Below are 20,498 nucleotides of genomic sequence, written 5' to 3'. Positions count from 1 at the left end.
TTTTACATTTTACACCCAATCATTTAAACGAGTCAAGAACACAAAGTAGTTTCCAGGGGTGTGTGCCTAACTTAGCTTAAGGGATGGACTTACTTCCCGCCACTCTGGATGTGATGATGCCCACAGCATGCAGAGCAGAGCAACCTGGTGAAGGTCACCTGATAGCTACCCTTGTTTCAACCCAAGATAGGGATCCAGATAGTAAATAAAAATACAGGATGCCTGGTTAAGTTTTAATTCAGATAAACAACAAATGATTTCAGAATAAGTTTGTCCCATGCAATACCTGGAACATATTTATCCTAAAAGATTGTTCTTTATTTATCTGAAATTCAAACTTAGCTGAGTTTCTGCATTTTATCTAACATATTAGGTACCTAATGTAAATCAAATCCTAGAGGGAATTCCTATTATCCTTCACTGAAATACAAAGAACTAGACGTGAAAGTTTATTCTTCATCTAGAGAGCCAGACAGCCTGGAAGAATATTACAGGTATAGCAGAATTTTGGCCAAAAACAAACACCAGGGTGGTGGTCTTTATGTTGGGGGTGGTGGTAGGACAGGGAAACAATTTCTGAAACAGTTTTGTGAGGTGTTTGACTTTATTGAGGAGTTTTCAGTAGCCAACAGCCCGTATTAGAAAAACCCAGGAGGAGAGGGAAGTATCCAGAGTGAACTACTGTATAAACTATGATGGCTAGTGAAGTCTTAACTAGAGGCCACAGTAGGAGCAGAAACCACTTCCTGCTAAGTGAGAGTCCGGGGCATTGTGAGTATTCTTCCTTGAATTCTCTAGCCAGAGCTTGGTGTGAGGGTGGAGAGTCTTACAGAGAGAGAGAGGGAAGGGATTTTGCCTATTTTGATTGAGGTACACAGGGAGTTTGGGCCTTCCCATGTCAGAGTCAGTGGCAGCAGACTTAGGACTTCAGGGAGCAGATCAGATACAGAGGGGAATTGAAGCAGGTCCTACTCAGGGAGCAGATCAGATACAGAGGGGAATTGAAGCAGGTCCTACAGTGAGTTCTCAGTTAACGGAGGGACTGGTTAGTGAACCAACGGAGTGAATAGTGAACCATTTTAAAATAAAGCAGGCACATCCCTGTGGCACAGAATTTAAAGTCAGCATTAGAGACAGCCGAAGAATAATTTGACTTGATGACTCTCACATTTCAAAGAATACTTGAAATGTCAACTAGAGATTTTTTTGTTTGTTTATTTGTTTGTTTCGAAGTTCAAATCCAATCTGAGTGGCCCCACTAACAAGAAGCGTGGGCCTGTACTGAGGGCATCCTCTGCCTCAGGCACTATGCTAAGGGTTTGCATATTTTCTCACTTAATCTTCAATAAAATTCCTTGAGAAAACAAGATTTAGAGAGGTGAGGTGACTGGCCACGGTTATTTTTGTACAGCAGAATCTTGTGAGCAAATCCCTTCTTCAAGATGAAGAAAATTATTGCCAAAGAAAAACCGGGTGTGAGAAAAATCAAACGTATTGTGTTGTTCAAAGTTTGAAGGTAGCGTTCTGAGTTTATTCACTAATTTAGCTAATATAATCTTAATAACCTCCCACTGTAATACATGGATTTATCATCCAAAGTGTTGAGAGAAAGAACAAGTTGTGACTCACTACAAATGTAAATCATCCCAGCAGAATACTCCAATCCATTTCCACATGGACAGCCAAATAGCCTCCCCACGCATTCCATTAATGATTGTGTAAGTTGCGGGGGTGGAGGTGGGGAGAAGGGGAGCAGAAGTGGAGGCCAATATTGTGTGGCCTTTTGATCACCTCGGATTTATTTTACTCTCCTATTGTTTAGAACATTCTGCTATTTATTACTGCCAGGCACTGTATCCAAGAATAGAGTTCAATTCAGATTAAACCTTTACCCCTCACAGCCGTTACAATTGTCTGGTGTTAGAGTCCTATTGCAACAGATTCTTTGATACTACAAGTGCATGATTATAAGTAATTCTCTTTTAATTACTTATTATATAATAATGTCATATTTTTCATTTTCTTTTTTTTTCCCCTACTATAATGGACACTGAGAATACGCTAGGCTCTTTTCCTTAGTTAAGAGCAACTTCCACACTCTTCAGTGAAAGAAATGACATTCTTTACTTTGGGATTCAGGTAATTCATGTCATCAAGAGCTAAATATAGTAACATCTTACCTTCAACCCAGGATTTCCTGGAAAACCAGCAGAACCAGTTATCCCAAGAGGACCCTATTAAAAGAAACCAGAAAAATGATTAGACGTGTATTTTAATTAACATGAAATCTTTTATTCTGTACTTTGACATATAAGAATAATCCACTTAGTACTTTAAAATCACAAAGATAATAATATAATTTTATCATAAGAACCTTACAACACTGATATGAAATTGTGCTAAAAGACATGTCCAGTGGTATTAAACATAACAGAATTTCCTAGTTGTAGCATACGAGAGTCAGTCACAAACACAAATTGTTTGAAACAATTGCTTCTAGAGAAATTACTTTCTTTGTGTTAACCAAGTAATAAGGATAGTTTTTAGAAAGTTACACATTGTACCAAAATCTAGGACTTCACTTTATAAAAATGATGATTAAGAATCATCTTGATATTTTGAAGTGATTTTTTTCAGGCTAATAAAAAGTGAATATGTGTCACTATACTACATTTGGGAAGGCATGAATAGAGTCTAAACCACTGATTTAAAGCTGGATTTAAAGGAAATGAGTGTAAGAGGAATTTCATTCTAGGTTATCCTGATTCTTCTTTGAGGACTGTATTTTAAATCCATCAGTTTTGCATTAATAAAAGCCCTTTTAAATTACACTTATTTTTCCTCCCATAGGTTGTTTCCTTTTTATGAGTAACAAGGAAGAAAAGATCTTAAGGGCAAGTAATTGCAAATCCGATTTACCCTCCTAGTACTGAATATCTCCCTGAGCTCATCATGTTTTTCACCTATCCACTGTACGGACCATGTTGTATTCTTGTTCTTTTTATATACTCATCTTTCAAGACTAAGCTTAAAAGTTGTTCCTCTTTAAGTCTTTCTTGACTTCTTTGTCTCACTACTGGTGTCGGTACAGGTAGGTTCCCATACTTCAGGTTGCTTTCCCTATTACAGAAGTTAGCAATAGCATTATACTACAATATCAATTGATATATCTCTCTTCTTTGACAGGGCAGGTTTCAAAGACAAGTACTATGTGTTTATTGTCTTTCTGTTCCAAGCACCTGGGACACAGTAGGTGCTTTGTAAATGGTAATGAATGTACAAACGGAAGAATGAATGAATAAGTGAATGAATGAATATGAAAGTAATACACTCACCATTGGCCCAGGTTTTCCAGGCATACCATGTGCACCTCGTTGTCCCTAGTTAGGAGAAGAGGCAAGATAACGGTGCATTTTCTACAGTATTTGTTGACAATTCATTTACGTTATAAAAATGTCTATGTTAAAATTGGAGAATGAATATTAAGGTTAACTGACAACTTTAACTAGGTTAATAGCAATAAAAATACACATTTATACAACATGCGTAAAGTAGCAATAAGCACATCTACCCTTACAGCAATAAGAGAGAAAAATCAAGACTGGAAATACAAACTGATTAAAATGATTCTTTTTACTTGAACGTGTCACCTTCTATCAAATGAGCTGAAAGACAATGAAACTTTGAACACTGGGCTCTTCTTAATAGAATAACCCAGAGGAAGGAATGCACTCCATGTAAAACAAAAACCTAGAGCACATGTACACACACACACACAAAGGAAATTAAGTAGTAGTGAATGCTGCGGGTGTCACCCAGATCCCCCTTCAGCACAGAAATAATCATTCTACCACTGCTGGAAGTGTTATAAGCTGTGATGGCTCACAGTTGAGACCCTCCCCACAAATTGCTGAAAGGAGTTAGCTATCCCAAGGTTATGCCTTTCCATGGTCAATGCAGTGGTACAAAGGATTAGCCCCCATTCAAAACAGTCTGAAGAGCCATCCCAGCTCCACTGTTCCCATGGAATGAAAGGCTCATGAAGATTGAGGTCTCTGTTGCAAATGTAACACAGTTTAATTTCTCCCTATGGCAAATCCTGCTTATTTTATTAATTTCTTCATAGGTGTAGTTTCTTTATTTTTTTAATAAATTTATTTATTTTTGGCTGCGTTGGGCCTTCGTTGCTGAGAGTGGGTCTATTCTTTGCTGCGGTGCACGGGCTTCTCATGGTGGTGGCTTCTCTTGTTCTGGAGCACGGTCTCTAGGTGTACGGGCTTCAGTAGTTGTGGCACATGGGCTCAGTAGTTGTGGCTCATGGGCTCTAGAGAGCAGGCTCAGTAGCTGTGGTGCACAGGCTTGGATGCTCCACGTCATGTGGGATCTTCCCAGACGAGGGCTCGAACCCATTTCCCCTGCATTGGCAGGTGGATTCTTTTTTGAATTTTATTTTATTTATTTTTTTATACAGCAGGTTCTTATTAGTCATCAATTTTATACACATCAGTGTATACATGTCAATTCCAATTGCCAAATTCATCCCACCCCCACCCCAGCTTTCCCCCCTTGGTGTCCATACATTTATTCTCTATATCTGTGTCTCAATTTCTGCCCTGCAAACCAGTTCATCTGTACCATTTGTCTAGGTTCCACATATATGCATTAATATACAATATTTGTTTTTCTCTTTCTGACTTACTTCACTCTGTATGACAGTCTCTAGATCCAACCATGTCTCAACAAATGACCCAATTTCGTTCCTTTTTATGGCTGAGTAATATTCCATTGTATATATGTACCATAACTTCTTTATCCATTCATCTGTCGATGGGCATTTAGGTTGCTTCCATGACCTGGCTATTGTAAATAGTGCTGCAATGAACATTGGGGTGCACGTGTCTTTTTGAATTATGGTTTTCTCTGGGTATAAGCCCAGCAGTGGGATTTCTGGATCATATGGTAATTCTATTTTTGGTTTTTTAAGGAACCTCCATACTGTTCTCCATAGTGGCTGTTTCAATTTACATTCTCACCAACAGTGCAAGAGGGTTCCCCTTTCTCTACACCCTCTCCAGCATTTGTTGTTTGCAAATTTTCTGATGATGCCCATTCTAACTGGTGTGAGGTGATACCTCATTGTAGTTTTTTTTTTTTTTTTTTTTTTGCGGTACGCGGGCCTCTCACTGTTGTGGCCTCTCCCATTGTGGAGCATAGGCTCCGGACGTGCAGGCTCAGCAGCCATGGCTCATGGGCCCAGCCACTCCGCGGCATGTGGGATATTCCTGGACCGGGGCATGAACCCGTGTCCCCTGCATCGGCAGGTGGACTCTCAACCACTGCGCCACCAGGGAAGCCCCCTCATTGTAGTTTTGATTTGCATTTCTCTAATAATTAGTGATGTTGAGCAGATTTTCATGTGCTTCTTGGCCATCTGTATGTCTTCTTTGTAGAAATGTCTATTTAGGTCTTCTGCGCATGTTTGGATTGGGTTGTTTGTTTTTTTAATATTGAGTTGCATGAGCTGTTTATATATTTTGGAGATTAATCCTTTGTCCATTGATTGGTTTGCAAATATTTTCTCCCATTCTGAGGGTTGTCTTTTCGTCTTGTTTATGGTTTCCTTTGCTGTGCAAATGCTTTGAAGTTTCATTAGGTCCCATTTGTTTATTTTTGTTTTTATTTCCATTACTCTAGGAGGTGGATCAAAAAAGATCTTGTGTGATTTATGTCAAAGAGTGTTCTTCCTATGTTTTCCTCTAAGAGTTTTATAGTGTCTGGTCTTACATTTAGGTCTCTAATCCATTTTGAGTTTATTTTTGTGTATGGTGTTAGGAAGTGTTCTAATTTCATTCTTTTGCACGTAGCTGTCCAGTTTTCCCAGCACCACTTATTGAAGAGACTGTCTTTTCTCCATTGTATATCCTTGCCTCCTTTGTCATAGATTAGCTGACCATAGGTGCGTGGGTTTATCTCTGGGCTTTCTATCTTGTTCCATTAATCTTTATTTCTGCTTTTGTGCCAGTGCCGTATTGTCTTGATTGCCATAGCTTTGTAGTATAGGCTGAAGTCAGGTAGTCTGATTCCTCCAGCTCTGCTTTTTTCCCTCAAGGCTGCTTTGGCTATTCGGGGTCCTTTGTGTCTCGATACAAATTTTAAGATTTTTTGTTCTACCTCTGTAAAAACTGCCATTGGTCATTTGATAGGGATTGCATTGAATCTGTAGCTTGCTTTGGATAGTATAGTCATTTTCACAATATTGATTCTTCCAATCCAAGAACATGGAATATCTCTCCATCTGTTGGTAACATCTTTAATTTCTTTCATCAGTGTCTTATAGTTTTCTGCATACAGGTCTTTTGTCTCCCTAGGTAGGTTTATTCCTAGGTATTTTATTCTTTTTGTTGCAATGGTAAATGGGAGTGTTTCCTTAATTTCTTTTTCAGATTTTTCACCATTAGTATATAGGAATGCAAGAGATTTCTGTGCATTAATGTTGTATCCTGTAACTCTATCAAATTCATTGATTAGCTCTAGTAGTTTTCTGGTGGCATCTTTAGGATTCTCTATGTATAGTATCATGTCATCTGTAAACAGTGACAGTTTTACTTCTTCTTTTCCAATCTGTATTCTGTTTATTTCTTTTTCTTCTCTGATTGCCGTGGCTAGGACTTCCAAAACTATGTTGAATAATAGTGGTGAGAGTGGACATCCTTGTCTTTTTCCTGATCTTAGAGGAAATGCTTTCAGTTTTTCACCATTGAGAATGATGTTTGCTGTGGGTTTGTCATATATGGCCTTTATTATGTTGAGGTAGGTTCCCTCTATGCCCACTTTCTGGAGAGTTTTTATCATAAATGGGTTGTGAATTTTGTCAAAAGCTTTTTCTGTATCTATTGAGATGATCATATGGTTTTTCTTCTTCAATTTGTTAATATGGTGTATCACTTTCATTGATTTGCATATATTGAAGAATCCTTATATCCCTGGGCTAAATCCCACTTGATCACGGTGTATGATCCTTTTAATGTGTTGTTGGATTCTGTTTGCTAGTATTTTGTTGAGGACTTTTGTGTCTATATTCTTCAGTGATCTTGGTCTGTAATGTTCTTTATTTGTAGTATCTTTGTCTGGTTTTGGTATCAGGGTGATGGTGGCCTCATAGAATGGGTTTGGGAGTGTTCCTTCCTCTGCAATTTTTTGGAAGAGTTTGAGAAGGATGGTGTTAGCTCTTCTCTAAATGTTTTATAGAATTCACCTGTGAAGCCATCTGGTCCTGGACTTTTGTTTGTTGGAAGATTTTTAATCACAGTTTCAATTTCACTACTTGTGATTAGTCTGTTCACATTTTCTATTTCTTCCTGGTTCAGTCTTGGAAGGTTATACCTTTCTAAGAATTTGTTCATTTCTTCCAGGTTGTCCATTTTATTGGCATAGAGTTGCTTGCAGTAGTCTCATGATGCTTTGCACTTCTGTAGTGTCTGTTGTAACTTCTCCTTTTTCATTTTCAATTTTATTGATTTGAGTCCTCTCCCTCTTTTTCTTGATGAGTCTCGCTAATGGTTTATCAATTTTGTTTATGTTCTCAAAGAAAGAGCTTTTAGTTTTATTGATCTTTGCTATTGTTTTCTTTGTTTCTATTTCATTTATTTCTGCTCTGATCTTTATGATTTCTTTCTTTCTGCTAACTTTGGGTTTTGTTTGTTCTTCTTTCTCTAGTTCCTTTAGGCGTAAGGTTAAATTGTTTATTTGAGATTTTTCTTGTTTCTTGAGGTAGGCTTGTATAGCTATAAACTTCCCTCTTAGAACTGCTTTTGCTTCATCCCATAGGTTTTGGATTGTTGTATTTTCATTGTCATTTGTCTCTAGGTATTTTTTGATTTCCTCTTTGATTTCTTCAGTGATCTCTTGGTTATTTAGTAACGTATTGTTTAGCCTCCATGTGTTTGTGTTTTTCACGTTTTTATCCCTGTAGTTCATTTGTAATCTCATAGTGCTGTGGTCAGAAAAGATGCTTGATATGATTTCAATTTTCTAAAATTTACTGAGGCTTGATTTGTGACCTAAGATGCGATCTTCCTGGAGAATGTTCCGTGTGCACTTGAGAAGAAAGTGTAATCTGCTGTTTTTGGACGGAATGTCCTATAAATATCAATTAAATCTATCTAGTCTATTGTGTCATTTAAAGGTTCTGTTTCTTTATTTATTTTCATTTTGGATGAAATGAGGTGTTAAAATCCCCTATTAGTAATGGTGTAAGTGAGGTGTTAAAATCCCCTATTAGTATTGTGTTACTGTCAAGTTCCTGTTTTATAGTTGTTAGCAGCTGCCTTATGTATTGAGGTGCTCCTATGTTGGGTGCATATATATTTATAATTGTTATATCTTCTTCTTGGATTGATCCCTTGATCATTATGTAGTGTCCTTCCTTGTCTCTTGTAACATTCTTTATTTTAAAGTCTATTTTATCTGATATGAGTATTGCTACTCCAGCTTTCTTTTGATTTCCATTTGCATGGAATATCTTTCCATTTGCATGGAATATCTTTTTCTATCCCCTCACTTTCAGTCTGTATGTGTCCCTAGGTCTGAAGTGGGTCTCTTGTAGATGGGTGTTGTTTTTTTGTATCCATTCAGCAAGCCTGTGTCTTTTGGTCGGAGCATTTAATCCATTCACGTTTAAGGTAATTATCGACATGTATGTTCCTACGACCATTTTCTTAATTGTTTTGCGTTTGTTTTTGTAGGTCCTTTTCTTCTCTTGTGTTTCCCATTTAGAGAAGCTCCTTTAGCATTTGTTGTAGAGCTGGTTTGGTGGTGCTGAATTCTCTTAGCTTTTGCTTGTCTGTAAAGCCTTTGATTTCTCCGTAGAATCTGAATGAGATCCTTGCTGGGTAGAGTAATCTTGGTTGTAAGTTCTTCCCTTTCATCACTTTAAGTATATCGTGCCACTCCCTTCTGGCTTGTAGAGTTTCTGCTGAGAAATCAGCTGTTAACCTTATGGGAGTTCCCTTGTATGTTATTTGTCATTTTTTCCCTTGCTGCTTTCAATAATTTTTCTTTGTCTTTGATTTTTGCCAATTTGATTATTATGTGTCTTGGCGTGTTTCTCCTTGGGTTTGTCCTCTGTGGGACTCTCTGCACTTCCTGGACTTGGGTGGTTATTTCCTTTCCCATGTTAGGGAAGTTTACAACTATAATCTCTTCAAATATTTTCTTGGGTCCTTTGTCTCTCTCTTCTCCTTCTGGGACCCCTAAAATGCAAATGTTGTTGCATTTAATGTTGTCCCAGAGGTCTCTTAGGCTGTCTTCATTTCTTCTCATTCTTTTTTCTTTATTCTGTTCAGCAGCAGTGAACTCCACCCTTCTGTCTTCCAGGTCACTTATCCGTTCTTCTGCCTCAGTTATTCTGCTATTGATTCCTTCTAGTGTAGTTTTCATTTCAGTTATTTTATTGTTCATCTCTGTTTGTTTGTTCTTTAATTCCTCTAGTTCTAGGTCTTTGTTAAACATTTCTTGCATCTTCTTGATCTTTGCCTCCATTCTTCTTCCAAGGTCCTGAATCATCTTCACTATCATTATTCTGAATTCTTTTTCTGGAAGTTTGCCTACCTCCACTTCATTTAGTTGTTTTTCTGGAGTGTTATCTTGTTCCTTCATCTGGTAATAGCCCTCTGCCTTTTCATCTTGTCTATCTTTCTGTGAATGTGGGTTTTGTTCCACAGGCTGCAGGATTATAGTTCTTGCTTTTGCTGTTTGCCCTCTTGGCAGGTAGATTCTTAACCACTGCACCACCAGGGAAGTCCCATAGGGTGTAGTTTCTGAGAGCATTCCGAAAACAAATTTCCTGCACACAACTCTGCTTTAATGCCATTTCCTTGGAAAATTGACCCGTATATCATTTGTGCCAGAGGTAGTCAAGAAAGCCGATGCTAAAATGGAGTTTTTAAGCTGGATTCCTCCTTGGCCAGCTGGCAATAGATGGAGTATGGTTTTCTCTTGGCATGCTGTAGTGATGCAGTAGTAAATATTGTCTCTAGTAGTGAACTCAGATAGGGTACAAGTGTAAGGGAATGGGCTATGGGTGCAATAGCTCAGGCATTTGAGAAGGTTTAGGGGATGTAACAATTACAAAGTTAATGGAACTGCATGGGTCTTGTCAAGTGAATCTATTGGAGAAAGATGTTGAAAGGCTGATGGTAATTAATCATCAATATAAATCTCCTTAGCAGCATTTAAAAATATTGTCATCTTCTACAACCAGAAGGAAGAAAAAGTTGAAGATTAGGCCCAGGACTTTATGATAAAGGTTTAAGTGCTCTTGAGAAGGTCGAACTCTAAAATGTGGAAAGTCTACTATGCCATGGTCAGGGCCCTTGATTGGAGCAAAAGGGACCTTGAAATTTCTCATTGGGATATCTTAAGAACTTTGAAATCTCAAATACCCTGAAGCCTCTGGGCCTACAGAAGTGCTCCTTCCCACTATTAACAGCTTATACTTCTCTTTTGCTTAAAGATGAAACAAAGGCCTCTACTTTATCAGACAACATATGCCACCACCACCACCACCTGCTCCTCCCCCGGCCACCAGACCAACAATTAGCATCAAGTCACAAAATAACTGCATTGAGGAAATGCTGTTTCTGATAAAAGAGTGAAGAGACTATACACTAAAAAATCTATAAGTCTTATACATCTTGTAGAGGCAGAATCCAAGAAAGAATGTATGGGACTAGGTCCTGAAGGTACTGGATCAAGAGGGACAGGATATAAAGCTGGAGAATTTTAATGATTTGGAAGCACTCTCCCATAATACATATTTAACACCCTGATAAACACCCTGGGAAATGTTGTTAACAGGGACAATAGTTCTTAGAAACTTGGAAAGAGCAATGGCACACACTAAGTGAAGCAGAAATGCTGGAACTTCCCAGGCAGATGGTAGAATAAAGCACAGAGAAGTGAACACAGTAGATTGGACATAATATGTATGTCTGGATAAGGCAATAGCTGACTATATTCTACAATATTCTCTACACTTCCAGAGGATACTCTGCCTGTAAGTGATAAAGAATGGCCTAGTGAGAGGGTCTCACTTCTCCTGAATCAAGGCCCTGACTTTGGTATCACTGAGAAGCACTAAGGTGGTTGTCTTCTATGGGATAATAGTAGGGGATGCTATAAACCTGGGAACTTTAATTGTAACGTGGATGATAGGATATCAAAATAACAGAGGCCAGGTGGCAGTCCTTAATTGTCAAAAGAAAAGTGGGTGAAATATAATGAACTGTAAGTTTGAAATATTAGCAAGTATAGCCCGACTTTCAGAGAGATGTGATGAGAATGAACAAAATAACGCCCCCCTCCAGGTTCAATGTAGTTGGACAGACAGCAAGAGAATTTCTCAATCTGTACAACTAGGGAAGATGATCAGGAGACTCTAATCTTTAAAAGGGTTTATTCATAGTACTTACCTTTTAGGATTGTGATGAACAAGAGATAAAGATATTCAGAAGAATGCTTGGCAGATAATAAGTGCTTGATAAATATTACCTGTTATTATAATGTGATTACTATTCCAAAGTCTATGATTCTCCATACTGCTAAATGTTTTTTATTATTTCTTAAATTCTGTATTAAAATAAGTAGGCAACAAATGTACTTTGGTTATGTAAGATGTTAATATTAACAGAAGGTAGGTATAGTGTACAAGGGTACATGGAAACTCTCTTCTATTTTTGCAACTTTTCTGTAAACCTAAATTTGTTTCAAAATAAAAAGTATAAAAATTACAAAGTAGGCAACCAGTATGTCATTCTCATTTAAAACACATATTCAGTAAAGCATTTGAGAGAGTTGAAATACACATACTTACAGGAGCACCCTGTGGCCCAAGTCTCCCTCTTTCTCCTGGCATTCCTCTTGGGCCCTGCAGATGATAAAGAAACATCTCTTGAAACATCTTACTTGAATTTCTAGGGTAGATTGATTTCACTACTCAAATCAATCAAGACTCATTATAATTGGCCTAAATAGATTTCACTTAACCTAGCTTTAATGGCCTAAATCTACAATAATCCTGATTTGATCACTGGGTACTGAAAAAGAATAAGGGCATTCAACAAATAAGAAAAACAATGTAATTCAGGAAGCCTTTTCTATTTGAAGGGGCAATTTTTTTTTTTTTTTTTTTTTTTGCGGTAAGTAGGCCTCTCACTGTTGTGGCCTCTCCCATTGCGGAGCAACAGGCTCAGGACGCGCAGGCTCAGCGGCCACGGCTCACGGGCCCAGCCGCTCCACAGCATGTGGGATCTTCCCGGACCGGGGCACGAACCCGTGTCCCCTGCATTGGCAGGCGGACGCTCAACCACTGCGCCACCAGGGAAGCCCTGAAGGGGCAATTCTCATAGTGTGCTTGCCTTTCAGCTGATAATAAAGGATTATTTCACCAGCTAACATATGTTCTCTAGGTCTTTTTTTTTTTTTTTTCATTTAAACATTCTCTTAGTATAATCTAAAAAAGCAAAGAATTGAATTTTTACGTACCATTGGACCCATGGCACCCATTGGACCAGTAGGGCCAGCTTCACCCTAAAGCAAAAATGAGATCATATTACAATATAAGAAACCTTCAGTTGATATTCATATCATTCTGTTTGTTCCATGTGTGTGTTATTTTAAAGGTTTATTTTTCAAAGTGAGCATTTGAAAGGTATACTTTCAATGAAGGACCTCAGAATTCTGCTGTAACACCTTTTCTCAAAATACAATGGAAATTTAGATTCTACAGAAATAAGTCTAAAATAAAATTGGGGATTTAAGCAAGATTGATAGAACTATCACACCTAGCCACATTAATTAGAATTAAAAAACTATTTGTCTATGTCTGATAATACTTTAAGTCAAGTAAAATTTAGAAAGCTAAAATTGACTGTAATATTCCTTTAAGATCTCTTATAGGAAGCTTAGAAATGACAAATTTAAAGCCAAATGCTTTTCCACATATGTATTTCATCGTACTTTCTACTAAAAAGTCATCTGTACTTCCTGAATGTTCTCTTTCCCTCTAGAAGCATAAATAAATTTGGGAAAGAAATGATGGCCAAAAGGCCCTAGAATTAAAAGGGTACTAAATAATGGGACTAATGAACCATCTAAAACTCTGATATTTTTAAAGAAAACAGAAAGAGTAAATGTGTTTTAGAGGGTGAATTCATAGTGCATCTTTATATAAAGATAACAGCCATCCTACATTGGTAGAAACCCAGTGCCATGGTGGCTGTTCTTGGTGGCAAAATTAAGTCATGTTGTGTACCCTGCTAAATCTATTGCCACTCATCCATGAAAGATTATATTTATCTGTTAAATTTATCTACTTAACTATTCATTTTTTATACTCCTCTTTCCTCCAGAACTATTTAAGGTGGTCCTGAAAAAAATTTTAGACTTGAAGCAGAACAGAAATGCTATAGCGAGGTTGCATTCAGATACTATACAATTACCTTGGAACCGATTGCTCCAACTTCACCTTTAGGGCCTTCAAGACCTTTGTGTCCCTGAGAAGAAAAATATAAATTTGTAATTTACTGCTTTTTTGAGCCTCAGAAATGTAAAAGAAGAACCAAAAATAAGCTCACAGAAAGTACCTTATGAAAACGGCCCTCAGATTTACAGTTGTTACTCAAAATGTTTCCAAATTCTCAACCTTTTTTGAAAGTCTATTCAAAGAAAATTAAAGTAGGGTTTCCCTCTTTAAATGATGTTTTCAATGTGCAATGTTCTCACCTTTCAAATTTTTGTGACTTCATAGAAATTTATTTTATAGCAACAAATAAAAAACCTATGGTGGCCTTAGAGAAAACAAATAATTATAGAATTTATATAGTTATAAAATATGGTTTATATCCAGGAGTGATGTTCAAAATATTTAATAACTAGTATAGAAGCAAGCATTCTAATCATAAGCTCAACCACTCAAAACAGAGGCCAGTCAATGTACACTGAGTGAATATCAACCATGCTTTCAGATAGATAGATAGATATGTAATTTCTATATATGTATGTAACATAATAGTTATATATTAATTATCCTGAGTTATAAAGAGAGAAGCATTCTATAGACTTCCATGTCTGAGTTGGGCTGAGCTGGCTAGGCACCCCCTGTGATCTAGTACACTTTATAGTATTGTGTCATTTATTCCACTATATAGTAATTGCATATTTTCTTAACTGAATAGCATTAGCCTGAAGCTGAGAGTCAGCTTTGGGCATTTCTCATTTATCACTGTTTTTTCTTTTATAGCACAGTATTCATAGTATTCACAGTATTACATAGTAAGAACTCAAAATACATTTGTTTATAGAATCAAATGAAATTCAAAGGAAATGTAAAAAAAAGCATTGTGATTTTGATAACTGCAGATGACTACTACAACCACAGCCAGTTAAGGGCAATTGACAAATGGAATTGTAACGATTTTGAAGGTAAAGCTCCCCAGACCCTACTCTATAAGCCCCAGTATCTAAAAGGATTACAAAGGATTGAACTTACTCGGTGACCCTTCAGGCCTGGAAGACCAGGAGCCCCAGGAAATCCTCGAGCTCCCTGTTGAGGGTAAAAAAAAACCCAGATAAGGCATTTCAGAGTCATTAATTGCATAATACACTTTTTCTTCCAAGAAACATCTGGTACATAGTTTTTCACTAACAAACCTAAGAAGAAAAAGGAGAAGTATATTTTTACCTGTCAAAATACATCTAGGTGATCAAAAATTAGCAAGGCAAATGGAAACATGTCTTACACAGAGACACAGATTAATGTCAGGTATTGATTTGATGACATTTTTAAAATTTCAAATTATATCACTGTATTATAATTAATAAAGAATAAACAACAAGAAAATAAACCTGAGTCAAGCTGCTCAGTGTCTGAATCAAGTAGCTCAAGGTATAGGAAAAAAAATCCGAAGAACTTAAGGAAAATTATGCTTTCCCGCCTTTATATCGTGTTTTATTTGTGGTAGAAGAATAAATGTATGTGTAGCAAACCAATATGATTTATTTTTTCTGAACTTCTAAGTATTAGCAGCAGAATATGATTAGAAAGATTATATTAAAATGTGATCAGAAATTTCTTAAAATAAAATGTTCAGGAGAAGCTTGTGGATTTGTGATTGTTTAAAAAACTGAGAAGATGAAATATCCAACAGAAAAGAAAGTCAAGAAATACGAAGAGAATGGGTTGGCTCCTTGACTCAGCTTCTTCATTTCTGTTAATTCTATTCTATTCTAATTCTATGCATCCTTCACCTAAGCATATCAAATAAAAAGAACAATAAAAATCAAACACTAAATAAAATCCAAATGGCATGACTATTTTGAAATAATGCTTGAAACTTTTTCCTCATACCCTCTTAAAATAGATAAGGAACCAGTGACTTAATTATTCCCTTATTCTGGTTGACTACATTGATTAGGTTTAGAACTGAATGCTACTAATACTGCCACCAGTAGACTGAGCACCTTGTTAGCACAGACTGATGCTATCAAATATTATCAATTATTATTATTAATCTGCATATCCCTGGCACTTAGCCTTATGCCTTAGTAGTGGGCATTCAAGAATAAGCATTGAATAAACAACTGAATGAAGAAATGGTTTAACATTCATCATCTTTTCCATCTTCTTGACATTCATAGTGCTTTTCCTAAATCTTTCTTAAGGAACTTCTCTTGTACTAGCACAATCTAACAAGTTAAATCCTTCTGTTCTGTATTATCATAGACTTTACTTAAAGTTAATTGAATGAATAAATAACTCAATAAATGAAATTTGTATGATAAAAGCAAAGCAATAATTCCTCTGCGACCTCTTCCAGGGAAAATGTTTCTGTAGTGTTTTCTAGGGGGTTATCATAGTAAGGGCACATCAAACCATGCTCTCTGAACAAATAAAGTTCCACTAATTCTTCTGTTTACACAGGCTGACTTAGGAATTTGTTCACTTCAAAAACTCCCTTTAAGTTTTTCCACTGGAATGCTCCCCTTTACTGAGATTCGACTCCCCTCCATCCTGAGCAGAAACTCAGTATACATCCATCTAAGTCTATAGGGGAATTACTGAGCTATGTTATTTCAAATAATTAGTTAACTTTTGAGTTTTTGTGGTCTGCAAGGGAATTCTCATATGATTACATATCTCTAATATAACAAGAAAATAAACCAGATGTACTAGTGCTCATAAAATTTTTCTCATTCTGCTGACCCAAGACTGTCATCACACCCCAATCACACATTGTTGCATTGCACTCACAGAATGCATCTGTGACATGCTGGCAGGGCACGTTTCCTCCCCATGGAGGGCCCACGCTGTGAGTAGGTGCAAGAGTGTAGCAGGGCAGGAGGTTCAAGCCTGGATTGGTTCATGTGGACATCTGTGCTAATGGCTAAACCATATGTCTTTGTCTGCATGGACTTGTCTGCATAGAATTTTCAGGGGGAGGAAAGGAAAGGGAGAGCGGGGAGCTGGGGAACTGGTTTTCTGTTTGTAACGAAATAATCCTTACAGCCTTGTAAATTCCCTTAAAAGATCAGCATTTATTTGCTTAAAAAAATCCTAGCATTAAACCTCATCAATCTTCAGAGAGTAAAGGGAGAATAATTCAGTATTGTTGGATGTATTGGGTGGTAGAAACATTAGGATATTATCGGAAGTATAATAAGAAGGAGGCCAAATCAGTTTAGGGGATTTTGGACAAGGAAAAAGTTTAAGAGCAGGAATGTTAGAACATTTTTGCTTGCTTATCATTTTCTAATTTTCTCCATTGCCTGTGTAGTGCGTCCTAGGGGAGGACCTATCAAAGTAATATGAGTGAAGAAAGAAAGGTGGGGTCAGAGTGTGGCCAAGTGGCCCAGGTCTTGAATTCTGGTGGAGCCAGTTGCCAGGGACTTCTCCCTGTAGTAAGCCAAGCGGGAAGAAAACAGCTGTATTAGGAGAGCTGGTGATCAGTACACCTTGTCATAAGATTTTAGGGGCCAGAACACCAATCAAGAATTTCAGTCAACAATAGGGTTTGGGGAAGCAGCCGAAGAGGAATCTTGTCCACAATTTATTGTTCTAGGATATAAAAAATAAATCAATAAACTCTTTAAAGCAGTTGTTTTCAACATATGAATAATACAAAATTAAAAATACTAAAAATATCTTTAAAAGAAAAATGGGATTGATAGGTTGTGAAATTTAAGTAAGTCAAGCTGGTGACTTAAATGAAAATTTGATACTCATTTTGGAAAGAATCCATGTTAGGTTATGATATAATTTTCTAGCTCTAGGAGGGTCATTCATATGGTGCCAATGCAAAGCAGGCAATTGGAATTAGCTATCACCCTGGCAAATCGTCCTGTTTCAGAATGACAGAAGAGAACATATCTTGGTGACAGTGCCTAATACATGTGCAGGCAATGAACTGCGAGGTAATTTTAAATGTTCTTTATTTTTTGAAGTTTGTCTTTACATTGTTGTATTGATCAGTATAAACTTACCGGAGATCCTGCAAATCCTACTTCACCAGCTTTTCCATTTCTACCAGGCTCACCCTTTATGGAAAAAAAGCGAAGTAGAGGGAAGCAAAGAGGAATTAAAATGTTCTCTCCTGAGACGAAATGACAAATCAATTGCAGATAAAAAGTCTTACTTAGAAAGCTCATGCCCAATGCTCTAAGCAATGTAAGAACACAGCTCTATTCCTGATGGCAATCCATTAGAGCAAGTCAGTTTGTGATTTCACTCATTTATCAGAAGAAGAAATAAATATAAATTATACTGGTCTCACCTAGCTCACCATTTTATGAACATCAAAATTTACAAACACACATACACACACACACATGCTATGAAATTCTACATCAACATGTAGCACTGAATTAAATAAATAGTGCTTCTTACAATGATATGTGCCATTTCTTTCTTGTGATGAAAAAAAGTTTAAGAACTACCAGAGATATTTTCTTTATGGCCAAATTCATTGTAATCCACTTAAATAAATCTCATGATACACAAAGAGAAAATATTTTCTTGGTTTAATGTCACACGGACGTTGATGGTTTACCCATAATTTTATCCTCAACTTTGGTACAACTAACAAAAGAATCCAGAAAAGCAAATCTGTTGTTATACCCTGTTCTTTGCTCTTTGATCAAAGAACAGGGTGTTCTTTGTTCTTTGATCACATGTTCTTAATGTTAAAATCTGAAGTTTAGTCATAACTTTAATTAAAAATTCAATTAAAGAAATGTAGCATTTCTTCAGTGCTCAAAATGAAGCATTTTGAGCACTGGAGAACAATATTGACACTATTTTACTAACACATTTTTAAAAATCCATTTAATGAGGGCCTCACAATGATGTTTTGGGATCAAAGCAATGTATTTTTCCTTAAGATCACTTCAAAAGCTCTACTACCAAAGGTTGTTGCTATTGTGACAATTTTAGTATCTCATGGAGAAACCATAATGGAAAACATTAAGAATGCAGGCAAGGATACAGTACCTATTATATTATTATTATAATAATATAATACCATCAAAATTAAGAGCACTTTTAAATTTTGTAAAATTCCATTCTGACTTCTCCAGTTTTTAGTGACTTTAATGACAGTTAGAAATGGAGGAAATGAAATGGGAACCAATGAATAACATTCATGCTAACACTGTAGCTCCTTCTTAGCCTCTTTCAAACTTTCAAAGCAAAATGAAGAAAGGTAGCTTACATCTTCACCAGGTTTTCCAGGAGGGCCCTCTGGTCCACGTGTACCAAGTGGACCCTAATAAAAAAATGAAACAACACAAAAGGAAAAAAAAGAACATTTACCTATATTTACCCATACCCATCAATGATATAATCCAAAATATGGCTGCAACAAACGAAAAATATCATAGAAAATAACTTTATTAATATTCTGAATTTTATGTTGTATCTGTCAGATTATGTGCTCAACAGGAAAAAAGTTCACAAATGCAAGTATCTTAGCACTTTCTGCTGACCACATTCAAAGCCTCTGAATTTAAATACTCTGCCAAAAGAAATGTATAGCTTAAGCACAGTCCATAACAGAGCGCTCCTGAATTGGACTGGAATTTCTTGCCACATTAGGAAAGAGCTGGTAATATAAATAACTCATGACATCATTATAATGGTGGACCCATATTTAACTGGGTCTACATGCTTACTTGACATTTACCATTGGTCCAGGGTCACCAGGCTCACCAGGAGGTCCTGTAGGGCCAGTACCACCCTAAAATTGAAAATAAATTATATATCTATGTATAATTTATGTATAATATGTAAGTTATATAAACAAACCAAAGAAAAACATAATACTAAATCCTACACTCTCTGCAGTATAATGCAATTGCTCAAAATGCTGGCTCTACCACTCTCCACCTGTGTGACTTTGAGTGAGTTACTTAATCTCTCTATACCTCATTTCCTAATCTGTGAAATGAGAATAATATGGTGCCTACTTCATTAGGCTGCTATAGCTCTTCAGATAACTAATGCACGTTAAGAACCTAGAATAGTGCTGGCACAGAGTGAGTGTTCAATAATGGTAGTTATCTCCCTCTTCTCCTTCTTCTTCATCAACTACAGTTGCCATTCACAATGGCAGTAATATAAAATAGCTTGAAGTAAAAGTCCACACACATGATAATGAAAATACAGTATCTTTGATTGAGCTAAGAATTCTTTTCTTTCTCTCTTTTGAAAAATCATTTCCTACTGCCTGTCAAATTGCTACAAACATTAAAATAGCTCTACATCATTATTTTATTGGTATTTGATAGGCTATAGAAAGAAAGTACAGTATTATATTCTTTTTAAAGATTCGATGGAGTGATCATCTTCACTGTTATTTTTAATAATACCACATGGTGATGTCCTATGATCTGATTTCAGAGCTCCAGAGTTGGCACGTAACTAATTATGAGAATTTTCACCATGACATGAGATAATGATGTGTTATTTCAGAAGCACAGGCACATAAAAATTCTTTGTATTGGAGATCAGTAACATAAAGAAACCAGATAATAAAACTTTAACATCATAAAGAATCTATGAAAAACATACTGCATATATTTCTAAGTGAGTGAAAATTAACTGACTACATCCCATTTAGTGAGCATTAAAATATGCAATTCAAAGGCCAACCAAAAGCAGTCATGTCACAGAGACCTTATTTATAAATTTTTCTTTTTTTGCTACAGTATGTAATTTAATTATAAGAATACTTACCTGCTGTCCTTGTAAACCTTGAGGTCCCCTTGGGCCAACAGGACCCTTAGAAACAAATGAGAAGAAAAGTTGCATAGTGTTCATGACAATTAGTTGAAACATTTCAAAAATGTTGAATCAGCTTTAGAATCTGGAAAAGTAAAGCTCTGACAGTGAAAAGGTGATGACGTCCTTCTGTATTTACCTGGAATACAGCTAAATTCAAAAAGAT

General features: G+C 36.5%; 1 protein-coding gene across 1 annotated transcript in view; it reads right to left on the bottom strand.

Moving 5' to 3' along the window:
• Positions 1-20,498, bottom strand: part of COL5A2 (collagen type V alpha 2 chain) — a 143,975-nt gene that overhangs the window by 36,146 nt on the left and 87,331 nt on the right. The window contains exons 9-18 of the mRNA XM_067741232.1: positions 20,288-20,332; positions 19,236-19,289; positions 18,765-18,818; positions 17,539-17,592; positions 14,549-14,602; positions 13,500-13,553; positions 12,544-12,588; positions 11,873-11,926; positions 3,336-3,380; positions 2,181-2,234 (exon numbers count right to left, since the gene is read on the bottom strand). Coding sequence (XP_067597333.1) covers positions 2,181-2,234; positions 3,336-3,380; positions 11,873-11,926; positions 12,544-12,588; positions 13,500-13,553; positions 14,549-14,602; positions 17,539-17,592; positions 18,765-18,818; positions 19,236-19,289; positions 20,288-20,332 — 513 coding nt within the window. The remainder of the gene's footprint in view (positions 1-2,180; positions 2,235-3,335; positions 3,381-11,872; positions 11,927-12,543; positions 12,589-13,499; positions 13,554-14,548; positions 14,603-17,538; positions 17,593-18,764; positions 18,819-19,235; positions 19,290-20,287; positions 20,333-20,498) is intronic.

Source organism: Pseudorca crassidens, chromosome 6 (genome assembly GCF_039906515.1).
Source record: "Pseudorca crassidens isolate mPseCra1 chromosome 6, mPseCra1.hap1, whole genome shotgun sequence".
Classification (NCBI taxonomy): domain Eukaryota; kingdom Metazoa; phylum Chordata; class Mammalia; order Artiodactyla; family Delphinidae; genus Pseudorca; species Pseudorca crassidens.
This window is presented reverse-complemented; position numbering and strand designations above follow the sequence as displayed.